Source organism: Leucoraja erinacea, chromosome 10, assembly GCF_028641065.1.
Source record: "Leucoraja erinacea ecotype New England chromosome 10, Leri_hhj_1, whole genome shotgun sequence".
NCBI lineage: Eukaryota > Metazoa > Chordata > Chondrichthyes > Rajiformes > Rajidae > Leucoraja > Leucoraja erinaceus.
In genome coordinates, this window is record NC_073386.1 from 44030030 (window position 1) to 44057901 (window position 27872).

Here is a 27872-nt window from a genome sequence, read left to right on the forward strand (position 1 = left end):
TGGGAATAGCTACATCCAAGACTGCAATAAATTGCAGTGAATTGTGGACACAGCCCAGACCATCACACAAACCAACTTCCCATCTATTGACTCCATTTATACCTCACGCTGCCTCGGCAAGACCAGCAGCATAATCAAGGACGCGTCACACCCTGGCCACTCCCTCTTCTTCCCTCTCCCATCGGGAAAAGGGTATAGAAGTGTTAAAACGCACACCGCCAGATTCAGGGACAGTTTCTTCCCAGCTGTTATCGGGCAAATGAACCAACCTACCACAACCACAGAGCAATGTTGAACTACCATCAACCTCTTTGGTGACCCTCAGACCATCTTTGATCGGACTTTGCTGGCTTTACATTGCACTAAATTGTAACCATGTATTGTTTTTCTACTGAGCGGAAAGCTTTTCACTACACCTCGGTATACGTGACAATAATAAACAAAACTAAACTAACAATAGTGTTATCTACAAACTTACCAATCATGCCTTGTACGTTCTCATCCAAAGCATTGACAGGGATGACAAATAGGAATGGCCCCAACACGGAACCTCCAGTCCGAAAAACAACCTTCCACCATCACCCTCTGCTTCCTTCTACAAAGCCAATTTTCTATCCGGTTGGTGTGCTCTTCTTGGATCCCATGCGATCCCACCTTCCAGAGCAGCCTACCATGTGGAATCTTGTCAATTGATCATACCTTCAAAAAACTCAATCAGATTCATGAGACATGATCTCCCACAGACAAAACCACACTGACTATCCTTAATCAGCCCATGTGATATGATATGATATGATATGCCATTTATTGTCACTATACATGTACAGTGAAACTGAAAGCTGCTCGTACTCAGTGCATACATACAATTTTACACAAAAAACAAGAAACAGAAAAACAAAACAGAAGGGAGATGGGGGGGGGGGGGGATAGGTGCACAAATTCTACGGCGCTACATACATATATACATATATACAGATGGAAGTCCGTGTTGGGCGGTGTAGTCAGTGCATGTGTGGATTTGAATTTATGGTAGATATAATTCTCGGGAAGCAGCTATTCCTGAGTCTGTTTGTCCTGGATTTGATGCACCTATAGCGCCTTCCAGAGGGCAGCAGGTCGAACAGTCCAAACGCAGGATGGGAGCTGTCTTTGGTGATCTTCTTTGCCCTGCTAAGGCAGCGGGAGGTGTAGATGTCCATCAGGGAGGGGAGAGGGCATCCAATGATCCTCTGCGCTGTCCTGGTTACCCTCTGAAGCCTCTCCCTGTCTGCCATGGTGCAGCTGCCATACCATGCTGTAATGCAGTATGTCAGCAGGCTCTCGATGGACGAGCGGTAGAAGGTCAGCAGCAGGTTAGAGTCCAGGTTGTGCTTCCTGAGGACCCTCAGGAAGTGCAGCCGCTGCTGAGCCTTCTTGATGACCGCCGTCGTGTTGTCCGTCCAGGAGATGTCAGCAGCGATATGGACGCCGAGAAACCGGAAGGTGTTGACCCTCTCCACACACTCGCCGTTAATGTGTAGGGGGACTAAGTCGGTGCTGTGCCTCCTGAAGTCGACAATGAGCTCTTTTGTTTTCCTGGTGTTCAGAGCCAGATTGTTTTCTGAGCACCAGGTTGTCAACTTCAGGACTTCCTCTCTGTAGGCTGCCTCGTCTCCCTTTGAAATAAGTCCGACCACAGTAGTGTCGTCAGCAAATTTGACGATGCGGTTGTTGTTGTGGGCCGGACTACAGTCGTAGGTGTAGAGACAGTATAAGAGGGGGCTCTGTCCAGCTAAATGCTTGTATATTTTATCCCTCTGAATACTTTCTAGTAACTTTCCTGTTGGATTTAAGTTACCTAGGCAAGTGCTTATTCGATTGAATAGGATAAGTGAACTGGATTTGAAAAGCCAGTGCAAGAAAGTTCTTTTTTTTTTAGTAACTTAATACTTTTAGTTCAGTTCTAATGCATTTTTAAGTGAATGTATTGTTTCTTTTAAACAATTTATGTTTTTTTTTCCAATTAATCAAATCAAATTCAAATGGTCAGGGACATTTTTGGACACTTAAAAAGGCTATTGACAGCAGCAGGATGTTAAACAGTCATGAAGATTTGCTTGCTGCTTGCAGACCACTGTTTCACAGATCAACGGCGGTAACAACATCTGAAGGATGTTTTATTATTTTGCAAGGTTTTACAGCCATCGGAAGATTTGCAGGAAGTGAATGTGAGGATTGAGCTGGATCAAGGATGAAAAAAGCATCATATCTTCCAAATTGGTTTAGTGATCACATAGTGAAATTACAGACTGGCTTGAGCCGAGTTGGATTTTTTTTTCTTCTTAATCATTCTCCAGCTCATCTACATTTAGTCCAGTTGTCCAGTTAACTAAATTGTCCACTTCTTTGTTCCAGAGTTCCTCCTCTTGTGCACAGTTATTGGATTGCTTTGCCCTGATGTTTGTTGGTAGATCTGAGGTCATTGAAGTAGAAGCTTCTATAGACAAACAAAATATAATGATTCATTACTGTCTGTTTGAAACTTGACTATCCCAAGTTGAATAACCTGGTACACAAAAGATTTTTATTTGATTATCTTCAACTGTCTGAAATAAATGTAGGTGTTTTATTTGGACCTTGTCTTATCACTTTTTAGCCTCTTTTCCAGAAAGAAGGTAATAATTGTAGCTTGACTGTCATGTTAACCAAAACTCATTACAAACTAGGTGGTAAACTTCTGGGAGATTGTGTAGTTCAATGGCATACCTGGCACCATACAGTTAACATTGGGACTAATATACGGTATTATTCACTACTTAATTACATTTGTGAAATTTAAAAATACATTTTTGCTTCAAATACTATCTGTTAACCATCATAGTAAATACGAATAAGTTTAAGAAGGAACTGCAGATGCTGGAAAATCAAAGGTAGATAAAAATGCTGGAGAAACTCAGCGGGTGAGGCAGTATCGATGGAGCGAAGGAAATAGGCAATGTTTTGGGTCGAAACCCTTCTTCAAACTGCAGTCTGAAGAAGGGTTTCGACCCGAAATGTTGCCCATTTCCTTCGCTCCATAGATGCTGCCTCACCCGCTGAGTTTCTTCAGCACTTTTGTCTACCTATAGTAAATATGAATTATTGTTCTGACTGGACTTTGCTATGTTTCTGGTGATTCTAGCAAACCATCAGCAACACTTTAGGTAAGTAAGTTCTCACCAATGGGTTGCCTAATTAAATAAAGTAATTAAGGATTGCTAACACTCTTGTACAAACCCACCCTTTCACTCATGACAACTTACCAGGCAATCTGTCCATAATATAGCTCTTCTTCATGCGGTTGATTCGCTCCAGTTTCTGATTCATTGTCATTTGAGCCTTCCTTTCTTTACCAAATGTTCCATAGATAATTTCACCAAATCTATGAGCAATATGACATGAAAGCGTTTAGATTGTCAACACTTCAGTTACAATCAGATCAGTTATGATCTTATTTCTGATCTGGCCTGTGGAGGCATGAGGCCTCTCTTGGCTCCAAATTAATATGTTCATAAACTAGCCAATATTAATCCCTCAAACACTAATAATAAAACAGATAATTTGATCATCGTTATGTTGATGTTTAAAAAATGGAATTGAGTAAAGGAAGAGTACAGAACATTAAATAAATATTGAGACATACATAAATAATGCCATCCCACATTAGTAACAACTTAAAAAAAATCTACTACCTTTTTTAAAGTATTCAAGTGAGCTAATTACAATCAAGTCAGATTGGTTTCTTTAGGGCAATGGAGTTTTCTAGGCAATGGTTATAGCTTAGTACATCATTAAATCGCACAGAATTCAGGGCAAAAACCACAACATTATCAGTATTTTACGGGATTCATTAATAAATAATTTAAGTTCATTAATTCAATTGACCTCCATTGATTCAGATGGAAAGCCTACAAAAAGCACAGCCTGTGGAAACTGGTGGCATTTTGGGGATTTCATATTACACTGTTCATGGTGCTGTCAGTTTCACTTTGTAATGACAGTGTGATAGTTTCAGCATTGTTACTATCAGAACATGACCATGAAATTAGTGGACTGGAAGCCAGTGCGGGCTGTGACTTTTACAATCATTTTGAAAAAAAAAAGAACATGACCCTCTCACTCTCTCTCTCTCTCTCTCTCTCAGTAGCTTTTCTCTTTCTAGGAGTCACCATGTTCCAATTATCAAGGTGTTTTTATTTTTACTTTTGGGGTTCAATGTGGAAGAAATGTTTGTTGCTTTTAACTAACTATCCTTACTTATTGCTGCAGGTAAACATGTCTGAAGTGGGAGTACCGTGTTCCCCATCCTCATCGTACTGATTTCAAATGGTATAGTTCATTTGTTAATTTATATACTGGTTATATTCATGGAGCCTTGATCACCTGACTTTTGATCACACTCATCTACCATATCTGCTGTTCCAGGTATCAACTTCTCTACATCAGCGAGACCAAGCGCAGCTCGGCGATCGTTTCACTGAACAACTCCACTCAGTCCATCTTAACCTACCTGATCTTCCGGTTTGCTCAGCACTTCAACTCCCCTTCCCATTCCTCCCAATCTGACCTTTCTATCCTGGGCCTCCTCCATTGTCAGAGTGAGGCCCAGCGCAAATTGGCGGAACAGCACCTCATATTTCACTTGGGTAGTTTATACCCCAGCGGTATGAACATTGACTTTTCTAACTTCATATAGCCCTTGCTTTCTCTCTCCATCCCCTTCCCAGTTCTCCCTCTAGTCTTACTGTCTCCGCCTACATTCTGTTTTTGTCCCGCCCCCTCCCCTGACATCAGTCTGAAGAAGAGTCTCGACCCAAAACGTCGCTCATTCCTTCTCTCCTGAGATGCTGCCTCACCCGCTGAGTTACTCCAGCATTTTGTGTCTACCGGCAAATTATTTTTGATTGGTTACAGATGTTGTTGATGGCATTCCCAGCCTTCATTGGTTTTGTTGCGTGCTAACCAGTCAACCAGTTTGATGCGTGTTAACCTAGCAACCACAGGGCAGTCTAAATTAGTGGTAGAAAAAATAACTTGGGATAAACTCAATTAGCACCGGCAAATTATGGAATAACAACTGAAAGTATGTTATTATCTCTCAGAGATAATCTTCTGCCAGAGTGATCAGATTTTTGATGAAGTAACAAAGTGACAGTAGACAGTAGACAATAGACGATAGTGCAGGAGTAGGCCATTCGGCCCTTCGAGCCAGCACCGCCATTCAATGTGATCATGGCTGATCATCCCCAATCAGTGCTCTGTTCCTGCCTTCTCCCCATATCCTCTGACTCCGCTATCTTTAAGAGCCCTATCTAGCTCTCTCTTGAAAGTATCCAGAGAACTGGCCTCCACCGCCCTCTGAGACAGAGAATTCCACAGACTCACAACTCTCTGTGTGAAATTAATGTGGATTGCCATTAATGTATATATATGGACTTTCAAAAGACAATTAATAGAATTGTGAGAAAACTAAGGGAGTGAAAGCAAAATGTAGTTGCAAACAATTGTTTTTCAAACTGGAGGGGTATCAAAAAGAACAATGATGGCAATACTGCACCAAGCAGTTGCTTTTTTGAGATATATTAATCATCTAAATCTGATAATTAATTTTCAAATGTTGCCGATGATGTCGTAGATACTAAGAAGGTTGACAGTTGACTTCAACAATAAATATATTGGCAATAATTTAATGCATGCGATTTGGATCTTGAACTCAAAGATAAATGGCTACAACCATCCCTTGTAGTTAGCAGCAGCTCCTATAACTTGTTCTTTTGCCCTTCACGTTTAATGTTATGTTCCTCTTTGTTTCCTTTATTTTCGCATGCTATCTTATCACTTACCTGTACCAATTCTCTCTTTAATCTACAATTTTATTTTGATCCTCCATTGTGTTGCTTAGTCAGATGCTGGTATTCTCAGATGTCCAATACCCTCAAAAGATATGCAGCAGGCACTAATAGTCCCAGAATGTTTAGTGAGATACTATTTCTGAGCCCCAGTTCCAGAAGCCACAACTGTATGAAAGTTTCAAGCAAAAATTACCATTGTCTCATGGCAGTTTGCATAGATTTAACAATAAAACAGCCCCTGGGAAAATAAGTTCCAGATTGTCTCTACAATGCCTGCTTGTTTTCCTAACCATGTACTGTCTGAATGAAGTAATGCGGTTGATACAAACAAAAATAACTGATTACTCAGTGCTAAGCCTGCGTTTCAAGAACATGAAAGGAACAAGGTGGAAATACCGAAGGAATAAGAGCATGGAAATGAATGTGCTGTAGTAGTAAACATATGTTTTATTAACTTTCAAAATATGGACCTTCTGGTTAGAATAAAGAAAACATAATTTGGTGTATTTAATACTTAGAAAGTAAATCAGGGAATGTGAATGAGGAGAGGAAATGTTTGAAATGAAGCGATTTTACTTACTGTCGATAGTTTGTGTCAATTATGATCCACGAGATCCATATGGCAGCAGGAAAACTAGACAGTCCAAGAATATTATTTGAGATTGTAGTTATCAAAGGTTGATGGTCTTTGTTCGGATTGAAAAGAGAAATGAAGAATCCAAATTCCTCAGAGATTGTGCCAAATGTTACAATACTTACAGAAGAAACTATCAAAACCACTGTGTGAGCAATGTGCATTTTTTAAACCTTGCCTTTGACAGGATAGGCTGTGAGATCAGGAGTGATAAATATGAAAAAGGAAAAGGTACCATTTACATGGACTAGCAGGGTGGCACAGCTAATACAGCTGCTGCCTCACCGCTCCAATCCTGATGCAGGGACTTAACCTGAAACCTCAACTATCCCTTTGCCTCCATAGATGCTGCTTGGCCTGCTGAGTTCCTCTAGAAGCATGTTTTTTTCCCCTTCTTTTTCATTTGTGGCCTTGTTGAGGCTTTTATCCACTGAGCAATTTGACTGCTGCTCAGGGACTCCAATCACTCCAAGAGAAGATTTGAAATAGTATCTGAGATAGACAAACAGACCATTGTTACATCGGCTCAGAGCACTTTTCATCTTTCCTGCTTCCTCCATCTCATATTCAAGATATTGACTGGGAAGTAGAGCAGGGCAGCGTCTTAGATGGAGGACTCCAGCAGCTGAGGTACAAAGGGGATTCTATGCTGCAAGTAGGAACATTTATCATAAATCTCTCGCTTATTATATACCAGCAACCTAAGTAACCTCCTATAAAAGTGTACCTGTACACATAGGTGCTAAGTCATTGAATTCAGATGAATACGCACTCTTTATTCTGTGCTTCAATTTCTTTTTGTAATTCCTCTTCTCCATTTCCAAAGTATAGTGATTGAAGATTAATGCAGGGCATTGGTGCTGTCAGGAGTCAAATGAAAGTACACAACAAAATCAATGTTTGATTTTAGAGAAAGATTTTGCCTTAGTAATTCAACAATCATGCGTGTACAGTAAAAATCCATGAATCCTTCACCCTCAGACAGAAGTGCTGCCAGATCAGCAGATTTTCTGGACTATTGGATATTATGCTCATAATTGACACCAACACATTTCATGCCACTTTTTGACACATAGTAGTAGAATAATCTAGAGAACCCAATGAGATTAAAGGAAGTGCATGGAAACAGAACCCAATGAATTTTAGCTGGTCAGAATGAGCTGAAATGTGCAAACATTTCGGACCCTGTTTCTGGCCACATAACCACCCAACTTCACGACCCGGGCTACACACCCAGCCAACACAACGGACATCGGATTTACCCTTCAGACTAATGAGTGAGCCAGGTGCTGAAACACTGGATTTCTGAGCAATCGGATAGCAGATTATCAGAGTTTTACATGTGTTTCCAATGCTACAGCATACTCAACATTATAGTTCAAGTTCGTGAATTTATTGCCATGTGTCCCTGTATAGGACAATGAAATTCTTGTTTTGCTTCAGCACACAGAACATAGTCGGCATTTACTACAAAACAGATAAGTGTGTCCATATACCAGTGCCTACCATGATATAAATATATACACACATGACTATAATAAACTGATAAAGAGCAAATATCAGAAAATGGGTTATTAATAATCAGAGTTTTGTCCGAGCCAGGTTTAATAGCCTGATGGCTGTGGGGAAGTAGCTATTCCTGAACCTGGTTGTTGCAGTCTTCAGGCTCCTGTACCTTCTACCTGACGGGGCAGGGAGATTATAAGGCATAGATGAAGAATTTCGCAATTCAGAAAACCCAAAAAGCATTTAATAATTTCTTGAATAATTCCTGGGTTTTCACCTCAACTACACTTTCTTAAAAACAATAGTTAATGGAAAAGTCTGGGACAATTGCAGTGTATCCATCAATGCAGCAACTGAAATCAGCTTGCTCACCAATGATTGATGCTGTCATTATTTCTTCTATCTTATTGATATTGCAGCAAGAAGCCACAGTTACACGGATTACAGTGTGCAGATTGGGGTAGCAAGAGGTAGAAAAGCAGGTCCACCAGTATACAAAAGGTTTGTAGTTTTTCTCAATGTAAAATGGCAGGTATTCTGGAGAGCTGAAAAGATGCTCATAAATTAAACCTGTTTAACCTAACCACTTGTCTGCTTTCCCTTTCAAGGTGCGAACTCATTCCTTATTGCAAAACTGTCCAATTGGTATTATTTTGTGCCTGTTCTATTTTGAAAAGTTGATATTTTAGATATGAATACGTTCCTGAACAAAACACAACCAGGAACTCCATCTATTTCCCTCCACAGATACTGCTTGTCCTGCAGAGTTCTTCTACCACTTTGTTTTTAACCTAAGATTCCAGCGTCTGCAGTCTTTTGTGACTAAAAATAAACTCATGCAAGCAATTGCCCACGAGCTCTTGTAGATTGATTACTATCAGATGTGATATTAATTATAGTTTATTTGGCCTTATGTATGTCTGGATATTCTTTCATAGATTTACCAAGCACCTATAAGATTTGAATGTGAAGCAACATTTTAAAACTTGCCAGTGCCACTTGCCATGGCACGTTGGTGCACTACTCTGTTCTCAATATATCTAGATTAAAAAAAAAACATAGATAATATGCTGCATTATGTCTATTTGACAGACTCATAATATAAATTACAGGGACTCACAGTAGCCCATCAAATGTACTTATCGGTTGCCAAATCTGCCAGAATGTTTTATGATATAATATGTATAAATATCAGAGTTAGGACAATAAGGATATATGGACTTCCCACCAGAACACAATTAGTGAGATTAGCAGCATTTGTAAATAACTCAAATTAGGGGAATTATGCCCAACATACTGTAGCAATTGCATGTACTTTCCAAGCATCTATTTTGCTAAAAGACCTTAAAGCATTTACTGCCAATATGCAAGGTCCTTAAGTGGAGCCAGGTGGCAATTATGGATTGTCAAAGAGATTTTGTTTGTTCAAATAGTTAAAAATCAGCAAGGGAGGAATTATTTGGTCTAAACCAGATTCAGGTAGATTTGCAGACTGCCCATCCCCCGATAATTGAATGTCTGATCCAAAATAGTTTCCCGGTAAATTGCAACCCCAGCACTAACAGTTCCCCTCGCAGTTCTCCCTGCTGCCTTAAGTGTTCCCGCATTATGGGTCTTTAGCAATGACTCTAATCCTCAACTATTGCCAGATACCCACTCCTTTTCTATGCTTATTTATCATCCTATTTGTATTGGCTTCCACCTCATCGAGTCCCCAGGGTTTTCAGAGAGATTGTGATAGAATCTGAGCAAATCAATGATGGAACATGCAATATTCATACTTCAGAAGACAATGCAGAAGGAAGACACCGAAAGAGTGAAAAACAAAGAATTCTAAAAGTCCGACACAAATGCAATAAAGAAAAATAAGGCAAAAAGCTCCAAAGCATAACTCACAGGAACAAAAATATAAACCCAGAGGACTAAAATGGTCACACAACTGATATCCAAAAATATCAAAAAATCTTGTGCAAGCATATTAATTTTGCAGTAGGACAGCTTTTACCCCATCTGCTGAGGCATTGGCACACACATATTCTTTTACATTTTAAATATTGGAAGGAAAAACGTTCAGTAAAGTTAGTCCCTGGTGAGATTTACAGTCCGAATGGCCTCTGGGAAGAAACTCCTTCTCAACCTCTCCGTTCTCACAGCATGGCAACGGAGGTGTTTGCCTGACCGTAGCAGCTGGAACAGTCCGTTGCATGGGTGGAAGGGGTCTCCCATGATTTTATTGGCTCTGGAGTTGCACACCTCCTGATGTATAGTTCCTGCAGGGGGGCGAGTGAAGTTCCCATAGTGCGTTTGGCCGAACGCACTACTCTCTGCAGAGCCTTCTTGTCCTGGGCAGAGCAATTCCCAAACCAGATGGTAATATTTCCAGACAAGATGCTTTGACATATTTAGCAAGATGTCTAAACCAGACATGTTGGTCACCATGAACATGTAATTATGTAACATCTGTTGAAGCACCACTTTGCAAATTAATCATCTACAGGTATTGGCAGTTTTTCAATAACTTTTAACAAAATCCTTCCCGTCGAACAAAGTGTGTGAGGAACACTCCTCACACTTAGAGGGTGTTGCAATCACCCTTCCCTTTTAGAAATCACTGTTTTCAGTGCTTATCCATACTTAATTTCACAAGATGTTCAAATCATAGATACGTTTGCTTTGAAGGTCAAAAATTCGATGCAGATTTGATTTTTGTTGCGGCAAATTCCTTGCTGAATTGGTGCAATTCCCAGAAGTACTAAAAAAACATACTAACTCTCTTAAATTACCCAGTGCCTTAACATGCTTTTCAAAACAAAAGTCAGGAGAGGGAGGGTCGACAATGACTATATTACTGTACTTGAATCTTTGCTGCTCTCATTTGGTTTGGATGTTGCAATTTCGGTCCATGTCTTGTGATATTCGTCAAAAGCAATCATTTTAATTCTGTAATGAAACACAATTATTCATTTCATTGTGAGAGTTTACATTTACGCACATATTAAAGTGATACACGTATTGCATAAGGTAGTAGATGAATGGTAAAACTCTAGCCGGTTATTTTATCAATCAATTGATCAAAAGTGAACAATAATTTTAAAACGTTGCCTGTTAAAACTGAAAGGAGATCTTAAAAAACAATTGAAAACCAGGAATAAGATGGATATAGGACACGGAAAACAGGAAAATAGGAGTTAGAGGAGACAATTTCCTTGAGCCTATTCCGCTCTTCAGTTTAATCATGATTGATCCATTATCTTGATAATTATTCCACTCTACAATATCTCTTGATGTCTTGTGTCTGGAAATCTATCTACCTCCTACTAAAATATATTCAGCAATTTGATTACCACAGCTTTCTGTGGTGAAAATTCCACGGTTTCATCACTCACTAAATGGAGAAATTTATTTTCACTTCATTCTGACATGTTTTACCTCATGTCTGGTTCTAGAGCACCAAGCCAAGAAAAAATTCTCCCTTCACCCACTCTATCAAGACCTGTCAGAATTTGTATGTTTTATTGTGATCACTCATTCTTCTCAAATCAGATATCTTTTACAAGGTTCATTTATTGTCACATACACCAATTGGTGTAGTGAAATTCAAGTTGCCATTGCAGCACATTAATAGGAATACAACATAACATTATAAAGAAATTTAATATAAAACATAAAAACATCCCCCCACAATGGTTCCCACTGTGAGGGGAAGGCACAAAGTCCAGTGCCCATCCTCTTGACCACCCATAGTCGGGCCTATTGAGGCCTCCGCATTCGCCGCTACGGCGGCCCGATGTTTCAGGCCCTTCTCGCCGGGTGATGGTGCTCCGGCATTGGGAGAACCCTCTCACCGGCTTGGGATGCCTGGAACGGCCGCATCCTTACCGGAGACCGCGGCTCCCGAAGCCAACAGGAGCTCCACCACTGGCGATCCCGGCGAGAGATCCCAGGCTTCGCGATATTTAAGGTCAACGCCACCGCCTGCGGCTGGCCGCTCCACATTCCCGCAGCTCCGCGATGTTCATCGGCGGGCTCAGCACACCGGAGCGCGGCGACCCGGGCAAGGCTTCACCCGCTCCGCTCCGCGATAGCGCTCCGGCGCTGCCGAAGCCGTGGTTCTGGCCGGTCACCTCAGGAAACGCCGCTCCAGACCCCGATGGTAGGCCACGAGGACGGGTCGAAGTTGCTGCTCGGAGGAAAGCTGCTCTCCGACCAGGTAGGGACTGAGAAAGTTTCCCCCCACCCCCCACACATAAAAAGAATAGACCTCCAAACAACACTTTTAACATACTAAAAATAAAAAAAGGAGTGAAAGGACAGACAGCTGCAGGCAGGACAGCCATACCCAAATGGACGGTGCCCATCCCCTCCTCACATGACCTGCCTTCTACCCCATGATTCAGCTTGATGATGTTTTGTTGCATTCCCTCAAAGGCAAGTATATCCCACCTCAGTAAGGAGACCAAAACTGCACACAGGATTCCAGTTATCCAGATCTCATCAACATCCTGTATAAGTGTAAGATATCTTTGATCCTGGACTCATAATTTCATGTGGCGAAGGCCAACATAATATTTGCCTTCTTAACTTCTTGCTTCACCTGCATTTTTGTCTTTAGTGTGTAAATTATACCCAGATCCTTTTGTACATCAACAATTTGTGTTTCTGGATTCTTCATTAATAATCACCAGTGGCACTCCAAGAGGCTATCCTTTACATTAGATCCTTGACACTGTGTTGAAAAGTACAATTAGTGGTATTTCTTGGAAACTTTGAGGGCAACAAGGCAAAATGGTTTTGGGAAAGCACTTCAGTGAATAAGGAAAATGTATTGAAACAAATAGCCTCTAATGAAGAATCAGAAAAATGGCAAACTGTACAAACTTAGAAAAGTTGAGAGTGAACATAGGGATTCATGGTTAATGGGAATGGAGAGAATCCACAAAGAGTTTAGCTTTATTATTGTCATGTGTTCCGAGATACAAAGATAAGCTTTGTTTTGCATGCAATCCAAACAGATCAGATAGACGATACATAAATACAATCAAGAAAAACTCAAGTACTTTAGATAGAGCACTGAGAGTGAAATCAAAAATTGAAATCATATTCTGCTGTACATAATTTTGCAAAAAGATAAATGGTTCCAGAAAAACGGAAAGTTAAAATACAAGAAACAACAAAGCCCTGATCATTCCTACAAGCATAATTTGAACTTCCTGATCTGTATGCTTCAGTTCAAATTTTTGTTTTGTTTCAATTTCTGTGACCAGAGGAATAATAATTTGATTTTTTTAAACAAAAGTGGAGAGCACAATTTAATCTTGATCATCAAGGATTAAGGTAAATTCTGTAACAATATTATTTAAGATACCGGGAAATAAGTTCTGCACACTCTTGCTAAGAGTAAATATAGGCTGGCAGACCCTTCACTGAATAGAATATCAAGGATTGGAATATTTCCTTCCTCACTATCTTTCCCTTCTCTCCAACTCTCCCACATCTCAGCTATCTCTAGTCTGCCAGGTTGATTAGTTCAAAGTAGCTCATAAAATCTTGATTTAATTATGTAACGGGTGGATCAGATTGTTGTTTATTATCGTGCTAGAATAGGTGTTTGCTGTCAGTTTGCTGCTAACCTTAATGAAATAATAGTGAAATTGAAGGTGAAAAACAAATAATTTTGGAATTACAATAAAACCTGATAGGCCTCCCAACTGATATTCTTTTCTCAAGTAACATCAGTAGAATCAGCTTCCCCTCTAATCAAAATTAATGTTGTGTGCGTACCGTGTTTATGCTTGCATATGTCCAAGTTCTCACAAACACCAAGTACAAGAGGGACTATTTTAAACATAATCCACTGATATTAAATGACTTCAGAACTTCCCAACGGAATGATAAGGTGCTATGTAAATATCAGTTATTTTCTTTATTTGCTTTTACTTCTGCAGGTCCTTCTTATCAACCAAGGACACAAGAAAGAGAGCCCTGTTTTAGTCCTCTAAATTAATCCTCTCAGTGCTCCTAATTATAGTTTGCAACAAGTGCATAATATAGCACTTCCCCAGTAGTTGAATGTTGATATCTGGTGTATTAGGACTAAAACACACACACAAATATGCATGCCTCCCCCCTTTATTTAACCACTAGCCAAACACAACATAAGTGGGTAGTTTTTTTTTAAATGATCATTTCATTTCATTTGGATTACAACTATCCTGAAAACAATTTAGATGGAAGAGGAGAATGCAGCAAGAACCTAAAGGGTCTGCCAACCCTCAGTGTTGGCTGAAACCTGAGATATTTAAGGAAAAGCCATTGAATGTTTGTTGTAACAAACACATGGGAGCACTCTTTAAGGGTTTTTGAAGATTAGATTGCATGTTAAGATAAGTTTGTGCAGGTCACACAGGTGTGCAGTACTCACAATGTTACTGAGGAACTGGTAGTAAATTCAAAGAAAATTTAAATAAAAACCAGACACTATTATAAATACATACATTTAGTCAATCTATCCTTTGTTTAAATGATGTAAAAGTCATTATATTTATTTTATTCCTTTTTGGAGTGAAACAGCTGAATATTTGATTAAGAATGTACTGGATTTTCTTTGTATAAAGAATAGCAACTCTAAGACTGTTCCCAGTCATCAAAGCATAAGCAAGCAGCAATGTGCAATGACCCCAGATGCACAGTGAAATACATCCAATTTTCAAAGGTGGTTGGCCAAATGTTCCAGCTTCTCTGGAAGTTATACTACAAGAGTATATCATGGAAAGTTTTTGAAGGGTAATGAATACATGCCTCTGGCATATGGTAAGAGAGGGAAAAAAGGAAAATCACAAAACAGCAGATTTGAAAGTAATAAGGAGAGAATGACAGAAATGATCAAATGTCCATTGAATTCATTGGTTCCAGTCTTGTAAAAATGTTTTCTATTTGACTGACATCTTCGTGTGGTTGAAAGATTACTTTCAGAAATTGTTATGAAATTTATCTTCATGTATATTTGACCAGTGGTCACACAACAGCCTCAGCAAATGGACTGTCAGAGGAGGCCACGAGGTTCAAATGATCCACAATCATTGGTTAGGAATATTGTTAATTACCAAGTGTCTGCTAACACAGATTAATTGTTCTTACATCTATGGTACATTGTCAGATTAGTTCAGTCATTTACACATGACCTGTTGATGGCTGTCACATCTTCATCAATGCTTGAATTGCCACAGGTCAAATGTCAAATAGTCTTGAGCATTCTCAAGGCAAACCAGTTTCCCATGTACAACCCAGGTAGGCGTAGCATTTTATCCCTTGGATTGTACTGTTTTGGCAATGCATCACACCATTCCATTGACTTTGCTGACTACTGTCTTCTTTTGGTAAGACTAAAGGGGCAGTCCCACTGCAGCGAACTAATCCACAAGTTAAGAAGAGTGTCTTCGACCTTCAAGCTCGAGGGCACTCGCCTGGAAAACCTCGAGCTAGATCGACCGTCAGCATTGAAACCGTGAGCTGGATCGACCGACCACACACACACACACAACGCAAAAGTGGGGGCCAGGGAAAGTGGGGGAGCGCTGTCTGAAATTCACACCCGCGATGAAGAGGAATGTAAAAGAAGGCTGCACAGTGTATGGTAAGTCGTTTAGAGAGCACAAAAGGACACAAAGCGCTGGAGTAACTCAGTGGGTCAGAATCATCTCTGGAGTAACATGGACATCTCTGGAGTAACAGGTGAGGTTCAGGGTTGGGAGCCTTCTTCAGTCTTGTTTGGCACTGTGCCTAAATTATCAGACTTTTTTCAGTTTCATATTGGACTATTTCAATACTCCTTAGCAAGTATAGATAACCCTCATAATAACGGACCATAGCCAATAATACACTAAACAACATGCACAATAAACAGGAAAGATACACACAGACTGCGACAAGATTCGCTCCAACCACCTAGCGGTCATTTGGTGAAACAACGAACTCGATCCTTTGTCCCCGATACGAACAGATGCCTCGGTTACATCAGATTTTGTCTGCTATAACTGAAATCCATTGTAACGGCGGTAGACAATATACATAAAAAAGTCTGAAGAAGGGTTTTGGCCCGAAACGTTGCCTATTTCCTTCGCTCCATAGATGCTGCTGCACCCGCTGAGTTTCTCCAGCTTTTTTGTGTACCTTACATAAAAAAGTTGTTACACACGGGAATATTATGTTTTATATTCCATGAGTTATAACTTTTATATCTCTGCATTAAGTTTCATCTGCATTTCTTTATCCATTTGCAAAACTTCTCTAAGTTGCTTCTTATGATTTCATTTTCTTTCCCAAATTAATATCACCAGTAAAACTGAATATTTGAGTATAGTTTGGTATCAACTCTGAACCACTTTCTGAATTTCTGAATGCAGGTAATTTACATTAAATTAAGAAAAGAGGTCCCAACACTAAGTAATGAACCACGTTAACTCAGAACTCCATCTCCCCTTCCCCCAGAAAAACTCCAACATAACTCTGCCAGCAAGTATTGTTTCTTCACCAACGTGAGCCACTTGCTCATTCAGACTTATCTTCAATCGCAATTTTGAGTTTAATTAAAGCATGCTGCAAACATTCCTCCTTTGTTATTTAGGTTCACTGGATTTTATGGATAAATACATTCTACATGGCTTATCGCCACCTCAAGGAAACCGCAGTTTCCAAGTTGGACGTTCTGAGTCATAAACTAAGTCATTTTTCACAGATGCTTCAACTTATACTGATAATTAATTCCATTATTTTGCACGTTTGTTGTTGCTTATAACTATTTTTACTCCATTCTGTAATATTGGCATCACATTGACGTGCTTCGTGGTACCTCATCTGTTTTCACTGATACCCGCATATTTTCTTGAGGTTTCAAATCAGAATGAGAACTGTTTCCTTACTGATTTTTCCAAATTTGCTCTTCTTTGGCTTTTGATGTTTAAAAAAATACTAGCAAATATATTTTTTATATAAGGGTTTGAAATTGATTATTGAAACATTGAATTTATGAAAAGTGGGTGGTGAAGAGAGGGGTTAATAGATTTTTACTTCAGAGAAAGATTTTCAGTAACACTCAAAGCCACGAGGATTTGATAGGGTGGAGATGCTAAGGGAAGAATTGTTTTGTATTCAAAAGAAAACATACTCATGATGTTGTCATTTCAATATGACGATTATAAATATAATAATCTAAACAGATTAGATTTACAGAAAAACATAGGTGTGTGTGTCTTGAATAGGTGAATAATCACTGCTTATACCTGCTTCTATTTATCTACTCACCTTTGCAGTTTGCTGTAAGCTTGGTTTTCAAAGTGTGCCTCAGGAAAACACTTAACTGCAAAGTTGACTCCATCTGTTGAGAATCATAAGCAAACATGAGAGACTCTACCATCTATACAAACAATAATGTTGTCACATCTTATTTCCTATGTCCTCAAATCTCCACTTTACATTTTACTAAAGGTAACTGCTGGGTTATAAACCTATTTTCCACCTTCTCATGTGAAGCTTCTAGACTGTAGAGTGCAAATCAACGATTGCCAAATGCAATATAAACATATATTGGTATACAATCTCTGATGTGCATAAATTCTTTACAAATCACATGCACATTCCATCCACATAATTTATAGTTTGTTACATCCCTCACCACTTCTTTTTATTTTAATCCCATTTTCTTCTGAGTTGCTGATGGGTGATTCTGTCACAGACACTATAGTATTTGCCAACAAAACTATTTGAAAGTATGCAGTCTGACAGCCATTTAATCAAAGGAGGGTGTGGCGAGACAATAGGATACTTTTTCAGATTGAGTCATTGGATAGCATTCAAACAATAATATCCTGAATGAGGGATGATTTTCCATCCTCCCATGCCCAACGTTGTGGAAACTAGCCATTATCCTAACTGTGATCCTTTGATTTAATATGAATCAAAGAGGTTATTATGTGTTCATTTTCCGATTTAAAAAAAGCGATGAGATTAAAATGCTTCAGCTGTGGGGGTAATAAAACTGATTTAGCCATCCTCCTTTTTTAAACAAACATCTGCTATCTGATCTTCTTACAAAAGGAGAGCTGTGGTGGAAATTAGCGTGCCAGGCAGCATGTGCAGAGGGAAATGGATATTTCACGTCTAGAGTTGATTGGCAGTAACCACTATATAGAGGGGCTAGAGCTAGCAAGCCATAGGTGGACACAGACGAGGAGGAGTTGATTGCCAGCCTACAGATTGTCAAGTGGAGAGGGAAGGATGGAGTTAGCAGCAAAGGCTGGGAAGTGATAAGTAGAGAGGCTGCAGATTCTGGAATCTGTTTGAAAAGGAGAGTGAAGAATTGAATTGATTAAGGAGGGATGGAGGCAGATGGAAACACAGCGGGAAGAGTGAGCAGTGGTGGCAAAGGATGAAGAAAAACTATAGGAGAGAGTGTGGGTGATGGGAAAATGGAGTAGGTGGGAAGAGGGGAGAAAGAAACAGGGTGCATAGAGGCTAGAGGATATTTTGGGAAGCAGGCTGTGCGCGAGAGGACTGATAAATAGAAGGAGAGAGAAAGGGGGATATGAGTTACCTGAAATTGGAGAATTCAATGTCTTGCCATTGAATTGTGGACTATCCAGGTGGAATAAGGGCTGCTGTTCTTTTAGTTTGTGTTCGGCCTCACCCTGGAGACTGAGGACAGAGGTCAGCGTGGGAATGGAAAAGGAAATTCAAATTTCTGACAACCAGGAGATCTAGATGGCTACAGTTTTCAGAGTGTAGTGTGCTCGGCAAAGCAGCTACCTAGTCCGTGTTTGGTCTTACCCATATACGGGAAATCACATTGGGAGCACCAAATGTAATCGAAAAGGTTTGGGATGGTGAAATCTCTCTCTCACATGAAATAGCCATTTAAGTCCCTGGATAGAGGCGAGGTAGTGGGTGTAGGGTCAGGTGTCATACCTCCAACGGTTGCAGGGGTAAGTGTGTGGGGAGAGGGAGGGATGGATGGGGAAGGATGAGTGAACCTGAGAGTCACAGAAAGAGTGATTAGTGAAAGCAGAAAGGGTTGAGGAGGAGAAAAAGTGACTGCTGATGAGATCACTCAGAGTTATTTGCAAGTCATATTCTCTGACTTGAACATTCGGTTAAATGATTCTGCAGCTTCCCTTCTCCCCTTCCCGTCATCCACTCAGCCAAACCTAAAACTAGTTCCTAAAGGTCCATTGCTTCCTGATTCCCTTCCTCTACTCTTCTTTTTCCTTTAAAGCTCATCTCAGCATGAAAATGATATCTTCTTTTGTTGATAATGAGAATGGTTCCTTTTTGTCTGTTGTTATCTCTTTCTCTGTAAAACTGCAGCATGAACTCCTCTTCAAAATGCCAAGATTAATCTTGTTCAATGAAAAAAAAGTATAAATCTGAACGAGAACATGAAGGAAAATCTATACCTAATGATGTCAATGGTGCCCATTTTTACAGGGCTCTTATATATATATATTAGTTCAATGTACCACACAATATCTGTAGTGAAAGAGCCTCAATTGAACTGCATTTGTTTGACATTTTTCTCTTTTTTTTTAAAGACATTCTGTTGACATTCGGAAACCCGAGAAGACAGCTTTAGAACTCACTGCAAGCTGCACAGACATCTTTAATGTCCTTCAGAATGTATTTAAATAGATAGGGAGTGTTTTCGCCAGCATTTAGCTCCTGACATGCACATTTAATGGGTGTCTCTGGAGTGACACTGTTGGCAGAACTCCATTACTGTATGTCATAATGCAAAGCTTGACTACCCAGCTTGAGATGGGGATCTAATAATGGCAAGTGGTAAAACGTGCCCATCCGTGAAGTGCATATATCCAGAGAGTTTTCAGAGAGGCTGCATCTGACCTCGACTTCTCCAATGAGGAAAGTATTTGCAAGCTCAGGATTTCCTAAAGTGGTATCACTGACATATGACATCCTGCAGGGAAATCTTCCGCCCCAAGCTATTTCGAATGGGCTGTTCAGTTCAATGAGGTCACACAGAAAGGTTCATAAGAATCATACTAAATTAAACTCGCCCAAACAGAAGTAATGACATTCACCACACCACCACAAAACTTCCACTCTAAAAGTCTTCATCGTGAAACTACAAGGATGCAAATGGTGCATTAGACTTCCTCATATCTTATTGTGCACATCCACCAGGCAAAATGTGATTCATCAACGACTCATCAGGAATCCCGGAACCTGAAGCTTAAATGACAATTTCTGTATTGTCTAACGACCTGCACCTAGTTTCTTAGATCTCTAACTTCCCAATCATATTCATGTTACAAGTTTAAACCCAGTTCAAAGTCTTCACCCATTTCACCTGCTACTGAAAATAGGAGTTAGCATCGTAGTCACAGCAGCTGAGAGTACAGCACATGCAAATTAGATTGGCGTCAAATAGATTGGGAAATGCCCTGAGACAGCTAACATTTCAAGACAATGACAGCTACAAGCATTTCCTAATTAAAAATCCTTATGAAAGTGCAAATCAAGTTAATTTTAAACCAATACACCAACTGGCAGTTTATTGTATAAAGCAGGGCACAAATGGTATCTAGCGGCAGTACAAGCATAACATTTCATTCAGATTGCAACTGCTGATAAGTAAACAGATTATGAAAATATGTAAAAGCAGCAGGGCTGTCATGGTAGGTGACTTTAATTTTTCCAAAATTGATTGGGACTTCTGCAGTGCAAGAAGTTTAGATGGGGCAGAATTTCTTAGGTGCATCTAAGAGGATTTTTTGTAACGGTATGTGGATAGTCCAACCTGAGGAGGGATCATACTGGACCTTATAATGGGTAACAAGCCTGGCCAGGTGACTAACATTTCAGTGGGAGACCATTTGGGGAAAATGATCACGACTTTTTATGTTTTAAGATAGTTATGAATAAAGATAAGGCTGTATCTCGGGGGAAAGTACTAAAGTACTAAATTACAACATTATTAGGCAGCAGCTAGGAGGGTTAAATTGGGAGCAGCTGTTGTTATTAAGTCCACATCTATATGTGGGAGTCATTTAAAAACCTGCAGATCAGAGTTAGAGGAGGGAGGAGGGATAAGGATGGCAGGGCAAAATAAGGGGATCTTAGATGACGAGAGAGGTTGTAAATTTGGTCAAAAACTAAAATGAAGCACGTAATGTTGAAGAAGATGAAATCAGACAGGACCTTACAAGAATATAAAAAAGCAGGAGAAAAATTAAGCAGGCATTTCAAGGGCTAAAAGAAGCCATGAAATGCCCTGGGCAAGTAGGAATGTAGAAAAACCCAAGGCATTTTATGTATACATTGAAAACAAGAGGATAAAGAGGGAGAAGAGGGAATTTATGCTTGGAGTCAGAGGATGTAGGTGACGTACTAAATGAGTACTTTGCATCAGTATTTACCGAGAAGGACAAGGAGGATAGTGAGATCAGTGTGGGGTATACTTATATGCTAGGGCATTTTGAGATCAAAACATGGTAATCATAATCATGTGGTCTCTGTAGTGAGGTAATAATTTTGAAAGGATAGCATCACCCGATGTCTAGCAGTAATCACAGTTTGGCTGAAACATGATCACTTTCCATGTGCAATCTTTCTGAAGAAGAATCACAGGGTTTGCAACGAAGGCAGCAGCTGCCACACCAGTGTGGTGTAGCTTTACAAAATGATGGATGTTATATGCCCCAAATAATAATGCATTTGACTGTGGCGTGTGCGTTGATTATCATTTAGAGAAGTGCAATATCAAATGATAAATGGAAAATAAAATTAAAACTGCAAATGCCGTAATAAAGTGACTTTATGCTGCCTAACAGCACCAATCAAGTTCAATCCTGTCTTTGCTGGAGTCTACACATTCTGCTTGTAATTGCTTGATTTCCACTGCATGTCTGTAAAGGTTCGAGAGAATCCTTGTGGAGATACAAGTCTTTTCAGACACCTCTGTACGAACCCAAGGCCAAGGTCCAGAAGTTTAGAGATAGTTCATTCAGTACTATGATGTTGAAGGCTGAGCTGTAGACAATGAATAGCCTCCTGACGAATGTGTTCTAATTGTGAAGATGACCTAGAGCTGAATGCAGTACAAGAGATATGGCATTATCTTTGCTCATGTAGGATAAAAAGCTGCTAACATGCAGTGACCCTCCACTCTTATCTCCTGCAGAAGCTAGTTGTCCACATGCAATATTCCTTTGTTTTTGGAAACCCATGAGCTACTTACTCATGAATGATATCTCTGCTCAACAAGAAAGCAAATGGTTCATTAGTGACATATTCATGTTTAACAAGACACCATGTTGTTCGCTGCTGTTAATTTTTAGTTCCTTCAGAGTTTCAAGCTGTCTCCTCATCACAGAGACCAAACCTCTGGATAGGTTGGGACTACTGTGTCTTCTGTCTGTGCCTCCAAAGCAGCTCTCTTCCAGAGTCAGTAGTCACTGAATAACAGCATTATTAAGGGGACCTTGTGAAGTTGTGCACATCGTTTCCAAAGAGGAGGTCATGGCCTCCTGGTTCCTATACGAGTATGGAGATGGGCTCCTCCTTTCATTGTCCAACTCCTGGATTCATAAAGCCAGATCTACCAACTTGCTAACCTGTGCATCTCTTTAAGGCTCTTCCAACAGGCCCTGTCAGTCTTTTGCTCTGTCGCTCTGCTCGCTCATTTGCTATGTCGCTCTTCCAGGGAGATGCTAAATGCATTTCGTTGTCTCTGTACTGTACACTGACAATGACAAATAAAATTGAGTCTTGAATCTTGAATCTTGACGTTCTCTGGCATATTGGACCTCCAACCTGACAGGTATTTCATGCACAACAATTCTGGCGCTCCCTCTCCCCAGTTGCCTCTCTCTCCTCCATGGCTGTACGTGGCTGGTATCTGGCAGGCGTGAGGAACGTGTCTTTAAGAAATGACGCTTTATCTTTGTACAGCAAATGGCCTACAATTGTGTTCAATTCAGCCTGGTCCCGTCAGGAAATATGCAGGACATTCTGGGTGAAAACCACATTTATACTGTATCAGACAAGATTTTGACCAATTTCACATTTTTCATCGACGATCTGATAATGCGTTGGCATTTGTTTTGGTACACCAAAAATAGGTGGAGTCCAATTCCCAGGCAGCAGTATCTCTCTGTGATGACAACCTGGATGAAGGATACCAACTGGTAAATTACTCAAAAGAGATATCAGATCCAAATTCCTATTTTTCAACAGGTACACCTTTTATTGAACAGGAGATAGATCTGTGGATAAATTGACCATCTCTCCAATACATCACTGTGGGTCCAATACAGAGGATCAATTCGGAACCAACGTGGATCAGACCAGGCAATTTGCACAAAATTAGTTCCTTTTGACCTGTAATGAGCTTCCTTATTTCACTTCAAATATTATCATTCTTCCCTTGCCTTACACCCCCCCCACCCCCAGCTCCATGCACTTTCAAATGTTATATAAAAAGTTAAGCAGGCAAGTAGTTACGAAATGTGTATTTTCTACCATGGAAACGTTTAACTTATAACACCAAGGGTCTTACTTGCTTTGAGCTGCTTGCTGGCTCTGACACATTCCACAACTATTTCTCGATATCCTGCTGGGTCCTCCCTCAACATCTGGGCAGCCTCCACATTGACTGGATTTTCCAGTACTGGGTTGGACATCATCACCTAATTGGGGGGTTATAGAACAGAATAAGGCTTCCCATATTTAAGTCTCAGAAAGAACCGGTTAAACAAATTAAAATAACAAGGACATTGATTTGCAAGTATAAGAGACTACAGATGATGGAATTTGGAGCAAGAATCTGCTGAAGGAGGTCAACTAGTCAAGTGGTATTTGTGGGAATTGATTAATCCTGCAGCCTGACACCGAGCTTCAACTCAAACTAAGTTAAAGAGATAAAGTTATTTATTCTTCACTGGACAACATGGATTTGGCTCAGGATGTAATAGCTATGTCACAAAATAGCTATGTCACTTGAATCCATGAGAGAAAATAATTTATTTAGCCTCATTGCCTTGAGCATTTAATAACAGATCATCCAGAAATCATTCAGTGATCCCATTCCTGGTCACATCCGGTGATTCCATCTGGAACATGGATATATAATTGGTGCTTGAAGATAAAATTAAGAATATGAAGAAGTTACTATAAGAGCAGCAGTCACTGTAATCGTATCCTTAGATTTGTTCCTGTCAGGCGAAAAGTGAAGAAATTGGAAAAAGAGTAAGAAAGAAAAGCAGGAAAATAAGATTTACCTAAATATATGTTATATCACTAGGCGAGAGAAAGGGCTACAAAAGCATTCCCATGGCTGTCATGGAATACTCTCCTTACAGGACAAAACATCTTCGATGTTGCAACCCATCGACCATGTTAAAATGGGTTCCCTTCACCATTGGTGCATAATGGCTGCAGTGTGTACCATCTATAAATGGTATTCCAGTAACACCTCCATGACTTCTACCGCCAAAGACAGGGGCAACAGGTGCATGGAAACATTCCTACCCTGCAATCACACACGATCCTGATTTGGAATGAGTTGCTAGTTCTTTATCATCACTGGGACTCAGTCCTGCAAATCACTATCCATGAATACAGAGTGAGTGCCTTCACCAGCGGGGCTGTACAATTCAAGAAGGTGAATCACCAATACCTTCTCAAGGGCAATTGGGAATAGGTAATGACAGCTAACATTTCTGGCAAAGCCCAATCATGAAAATGAATTTGCAAAAAAAAGAAAGTCTGTCCACCAAAAAATATATGCGTGTGAAATTCTGACACACGTCAAAAAGCGTGTGGAAAGAGCCAAAAATGAGAATGTGGATAGTTATTTCCAGGTGTGTGTGCATGTACGTGGGGGGGGGGGGGGATGCAAAAGATTGCAGATGTTGGAATGCTGAGCAAAAACAGACTGCAGGTGGAACTCAGTCGGTCAAGCAGGACCTACTGATGGAAATGGATTAACAATGCTTTGGGTAGGGTCCCTTCTTCAGATAAAGGAATTCTTGATATTTGCTGATGAAAAAAAAACTAAAAGCAGGAATGGCAGGAAGTTATTTCAAGGAGATGGCTGAATGCTGCTTGGGATATGATGATGAAATGCAAAACACAGACAATGGCTCCCTCTGCTGGAATCAGCAGCTTTTGCAACTTATTCAAATAGAATGACAACAGCAGCAGTAAAAAAAAAAAATGCAGACTATAAAGGCAATGAATTTGCAACAAAACCATTAAATGTTACAAAGCATACCGCAGATCTGGTTGCATTTTAAAAATGAAAGTTTTTTTATGAAACTCTTCCTATCTGCTCATGAAGAAAAGCCAAAAGCAGGAGCAGCACCCAGAGACAAAGAGCAAAGAAAACTAATTTTGAATAAATCTAAGGAACAGTAAGGGGCAGAAAACATAGGTGGCATTTGTCTATAAATCTGCAAACAAGTGGTAATATAGGTAATCAGAATTTAGAGGCACACGTAACAAGGGTTATATAACAGTCATGGGGAACATAGTGACCATATACTGTATCCACAAGTAGACAGCAAAAGCCAAATTAACAGTAATTATTTGGAGGACAAAATCTTGAAGGAATACAAAATAATTGTCCAGATCAGAATGTGAAGGAATCAGTAAGCGAACAGGCTGTATTAGATCTATTATTGTGCAATGAGGAAGAATTAATTAATAATCTTGTAGTTAAGGAGCTTTCAGGTAAGAGTGACAACATTTTATATGAGGATGAAAAAGTGATTGAGATCCATTTGAAACTAGGTTGTTAATCTTATCTATGTGAGGATGGTGTAGTGTGCCTGAAGCAATATGCATCCTGGCTGGGATCTGCATGGAAATGTACTGGAGGCTGAGACCTTGTTGGTTGGCCTGACACAATTCCATGCTGAGTATATAATAACTGAGGTTTTCTATAGACTCCTACCTGAATGTTGAGCAGGATAGCTGTCAAGGAGAAGTGTTCTTCCCATTTCCAGGGATTATCAAGAAAGTCTACACATGGCTTGCCTGTGACTGCATCCACTACAAGATAAAGACAAACAGACTGAAGTAAAGACAAACAGATCGAGTAAGGTAAATCCCAAAACCACAAAACAAGAACAGTTTACGTGACAATCATATCTATTTCTTCCACTGGCCTACTTTTACCTGCTTGTGAACTTTACCAAATATACTTGGCCTCACACTTTCTTAATGAGGTTTGATGGAATCACAAGCTGCAGAACAGTTACACCGCACAAAATCCTACTGGCCCATAGATAAGGCCTCCTTCCCTTCCTCCATTTAGATATTTAGACTTTAGTTAGAAACAGGCTTTTCGGCCCACCGAGTCCATGCCAACCAGCACCATCCTACACTTTAGCACCATCCTACACACTAGGTACAATTTACAATTTACCAAATGCAATTAACCTACAAACCTGCATGTCTTTGGAGTGTGACAGGAAACCGAAGCGCCCGGATAAAACCCACGGGAATGTACAAACTCTATACAAACTGCACCCTAGTCAGGACTGAGCCTGGGTCTCTGGTGCTGTAAGGCAGCAACTCTACCACTGAGCCACCCCTGCCCTGTCTTTGCCCTTTGAAATATTTACTTACCTTAGTCTTCAATTATCTCTGCTACTTCCAATGCTATTCTCAAAATAGATATATGTTCAGAATGCTTTTGGAGTTAATCAACATACCCTGGTATTTTTGTTGACTATACTTTGTTCCCAAATAAACCCGCCTTTATGAAAATATTTCTGATACTCACCATTGGGGTGAAATGGAATCGTATTGAAAGTGACAGTGGGAGGGACTGAGTTGTAATCTTCAGTATACTTCAAGGAAAGTTGAAGCGCAGCACCTTAATGAAGCAGAAAAACGGCAAAGCCATTAAGAACTTCTGGTACAAAGAAGGAATTATTGCTGATGTTTGAAGGTCAGGATTTAGTTTCTGTAATCAGACACGAATCTGTAGGTTGCCCATTTCCCCAAAGCTTACATAGGGCAGGGTTCACTGCACTTGGTAAGCCGTGAATTGCTACTTGTTTTGAGGTATTATTTTCTGATCTGGCCCATTTAATGGTTCCCAGAACCATTTATCTCTTAAAGTCATAGAGTGATACAGTGTGGAAACAGGCCCTTCGCATGTGATTTTTTTTCTATTACAAATCTCAAATTGTGGAATACAGAGGCAAATAAATAAATGATGGGTCTTTGTCCCAAACATTATGGATGGCACTGTATATTGGCAGCACAAGTAAACCAGTCAGATTCTCTCCCAGGCTAATATCTCCACCAGCTTCAAGGCTCTGATCATGCTTGACAAGCTTCAGTGGGTGGGAAACATTGTCAGCATGCCTGACATATGATTCTGTAAATAAGCACTCAATTCCAAGCTCCAGTAGAAAAAGATATTCCAAGAGGAGGTAAATGCTTCAAGGACATCCTTGCATAACTGTAAGATCCTCATTGGTTCATGAGAATGCCTGACGAGTGCTAATTTAAAATGGAAAAGCACCAGGGTCAACACAGATTACTTCAAGTCTCAGAATAGACACAAGGAAATGCAGATGCTGGAACCTTGAGCAAAAAACATAAGGAGCTGGAGTAACTTAGCAGGTCAGGCAACATCTCTGAGGAACATAGATGGGTGATGTTTCCAGTTGGGACCCTCCTTCAGACTGTTGGTACTAGGAGGGAGAGAAAGCTGGAAGAGGGGTGGGATAAATGCAGATCGTTGATATCTGAGAGATGGCTGATATAGCAGATGGGTGGACAAAGGACAGAAAAGGAGACAGAAGGCTATGAGATAAGGAGCTGAAGGGCCTGTT

General features: G+C 40.1%; 1 protein-coding gene across 3 annotated transcripts in view; it reads right to left on the reverse strand.

Moving 5' to 3' along the window:
- Positions 1 to 2246: 2246 nt before the first annotated feature.
- Positions 2247 to 27872, reverse strand: part of LOC129701098 (ubiquitin-conjugating enzyme E2 U-like) — a 39463-nt gene continuing 13837 nt past the window's right edge. For all 3 annotated transcript variants that reach the window (XM_055642077.1, XM_055642079.1, XM_055642078.1), the window contains exons 4-11: positions 26810 to 26902; positions 25976 to 26073; positions 23579 to 23708; positions 17311 to 17383; positions 10865 to 10950; positions 7277 to 7364; positions 3282 to 3400; positions 2247 to 2476 (exon numbers count right to left, since the gene is read on the reverse strand). In XM_055642077.1, coding sequence (XP_055498052.1) covers positions 2322 to 2476; positions 3282 to 3400; positions 7277 to 7364; positions 10865 to 10950; positions 17311 to 17383; positions 23579 to 23708; positions 25976 to 26073; positions 26810 to 26902 — 842 coding nt within the window. In that variant the 3' untranslated portion in view covers positions 2247 to 2321. The remainder of the gene's footprint in view (positions 2477 to 3281; positions 3401 to 7276; positions 7365 to 10864; positions 10951 to 17310; positions 17384 to 23578; positions 23709 to 25975; positions 26074 to 26809; positions 26903 to 27872) is intronic.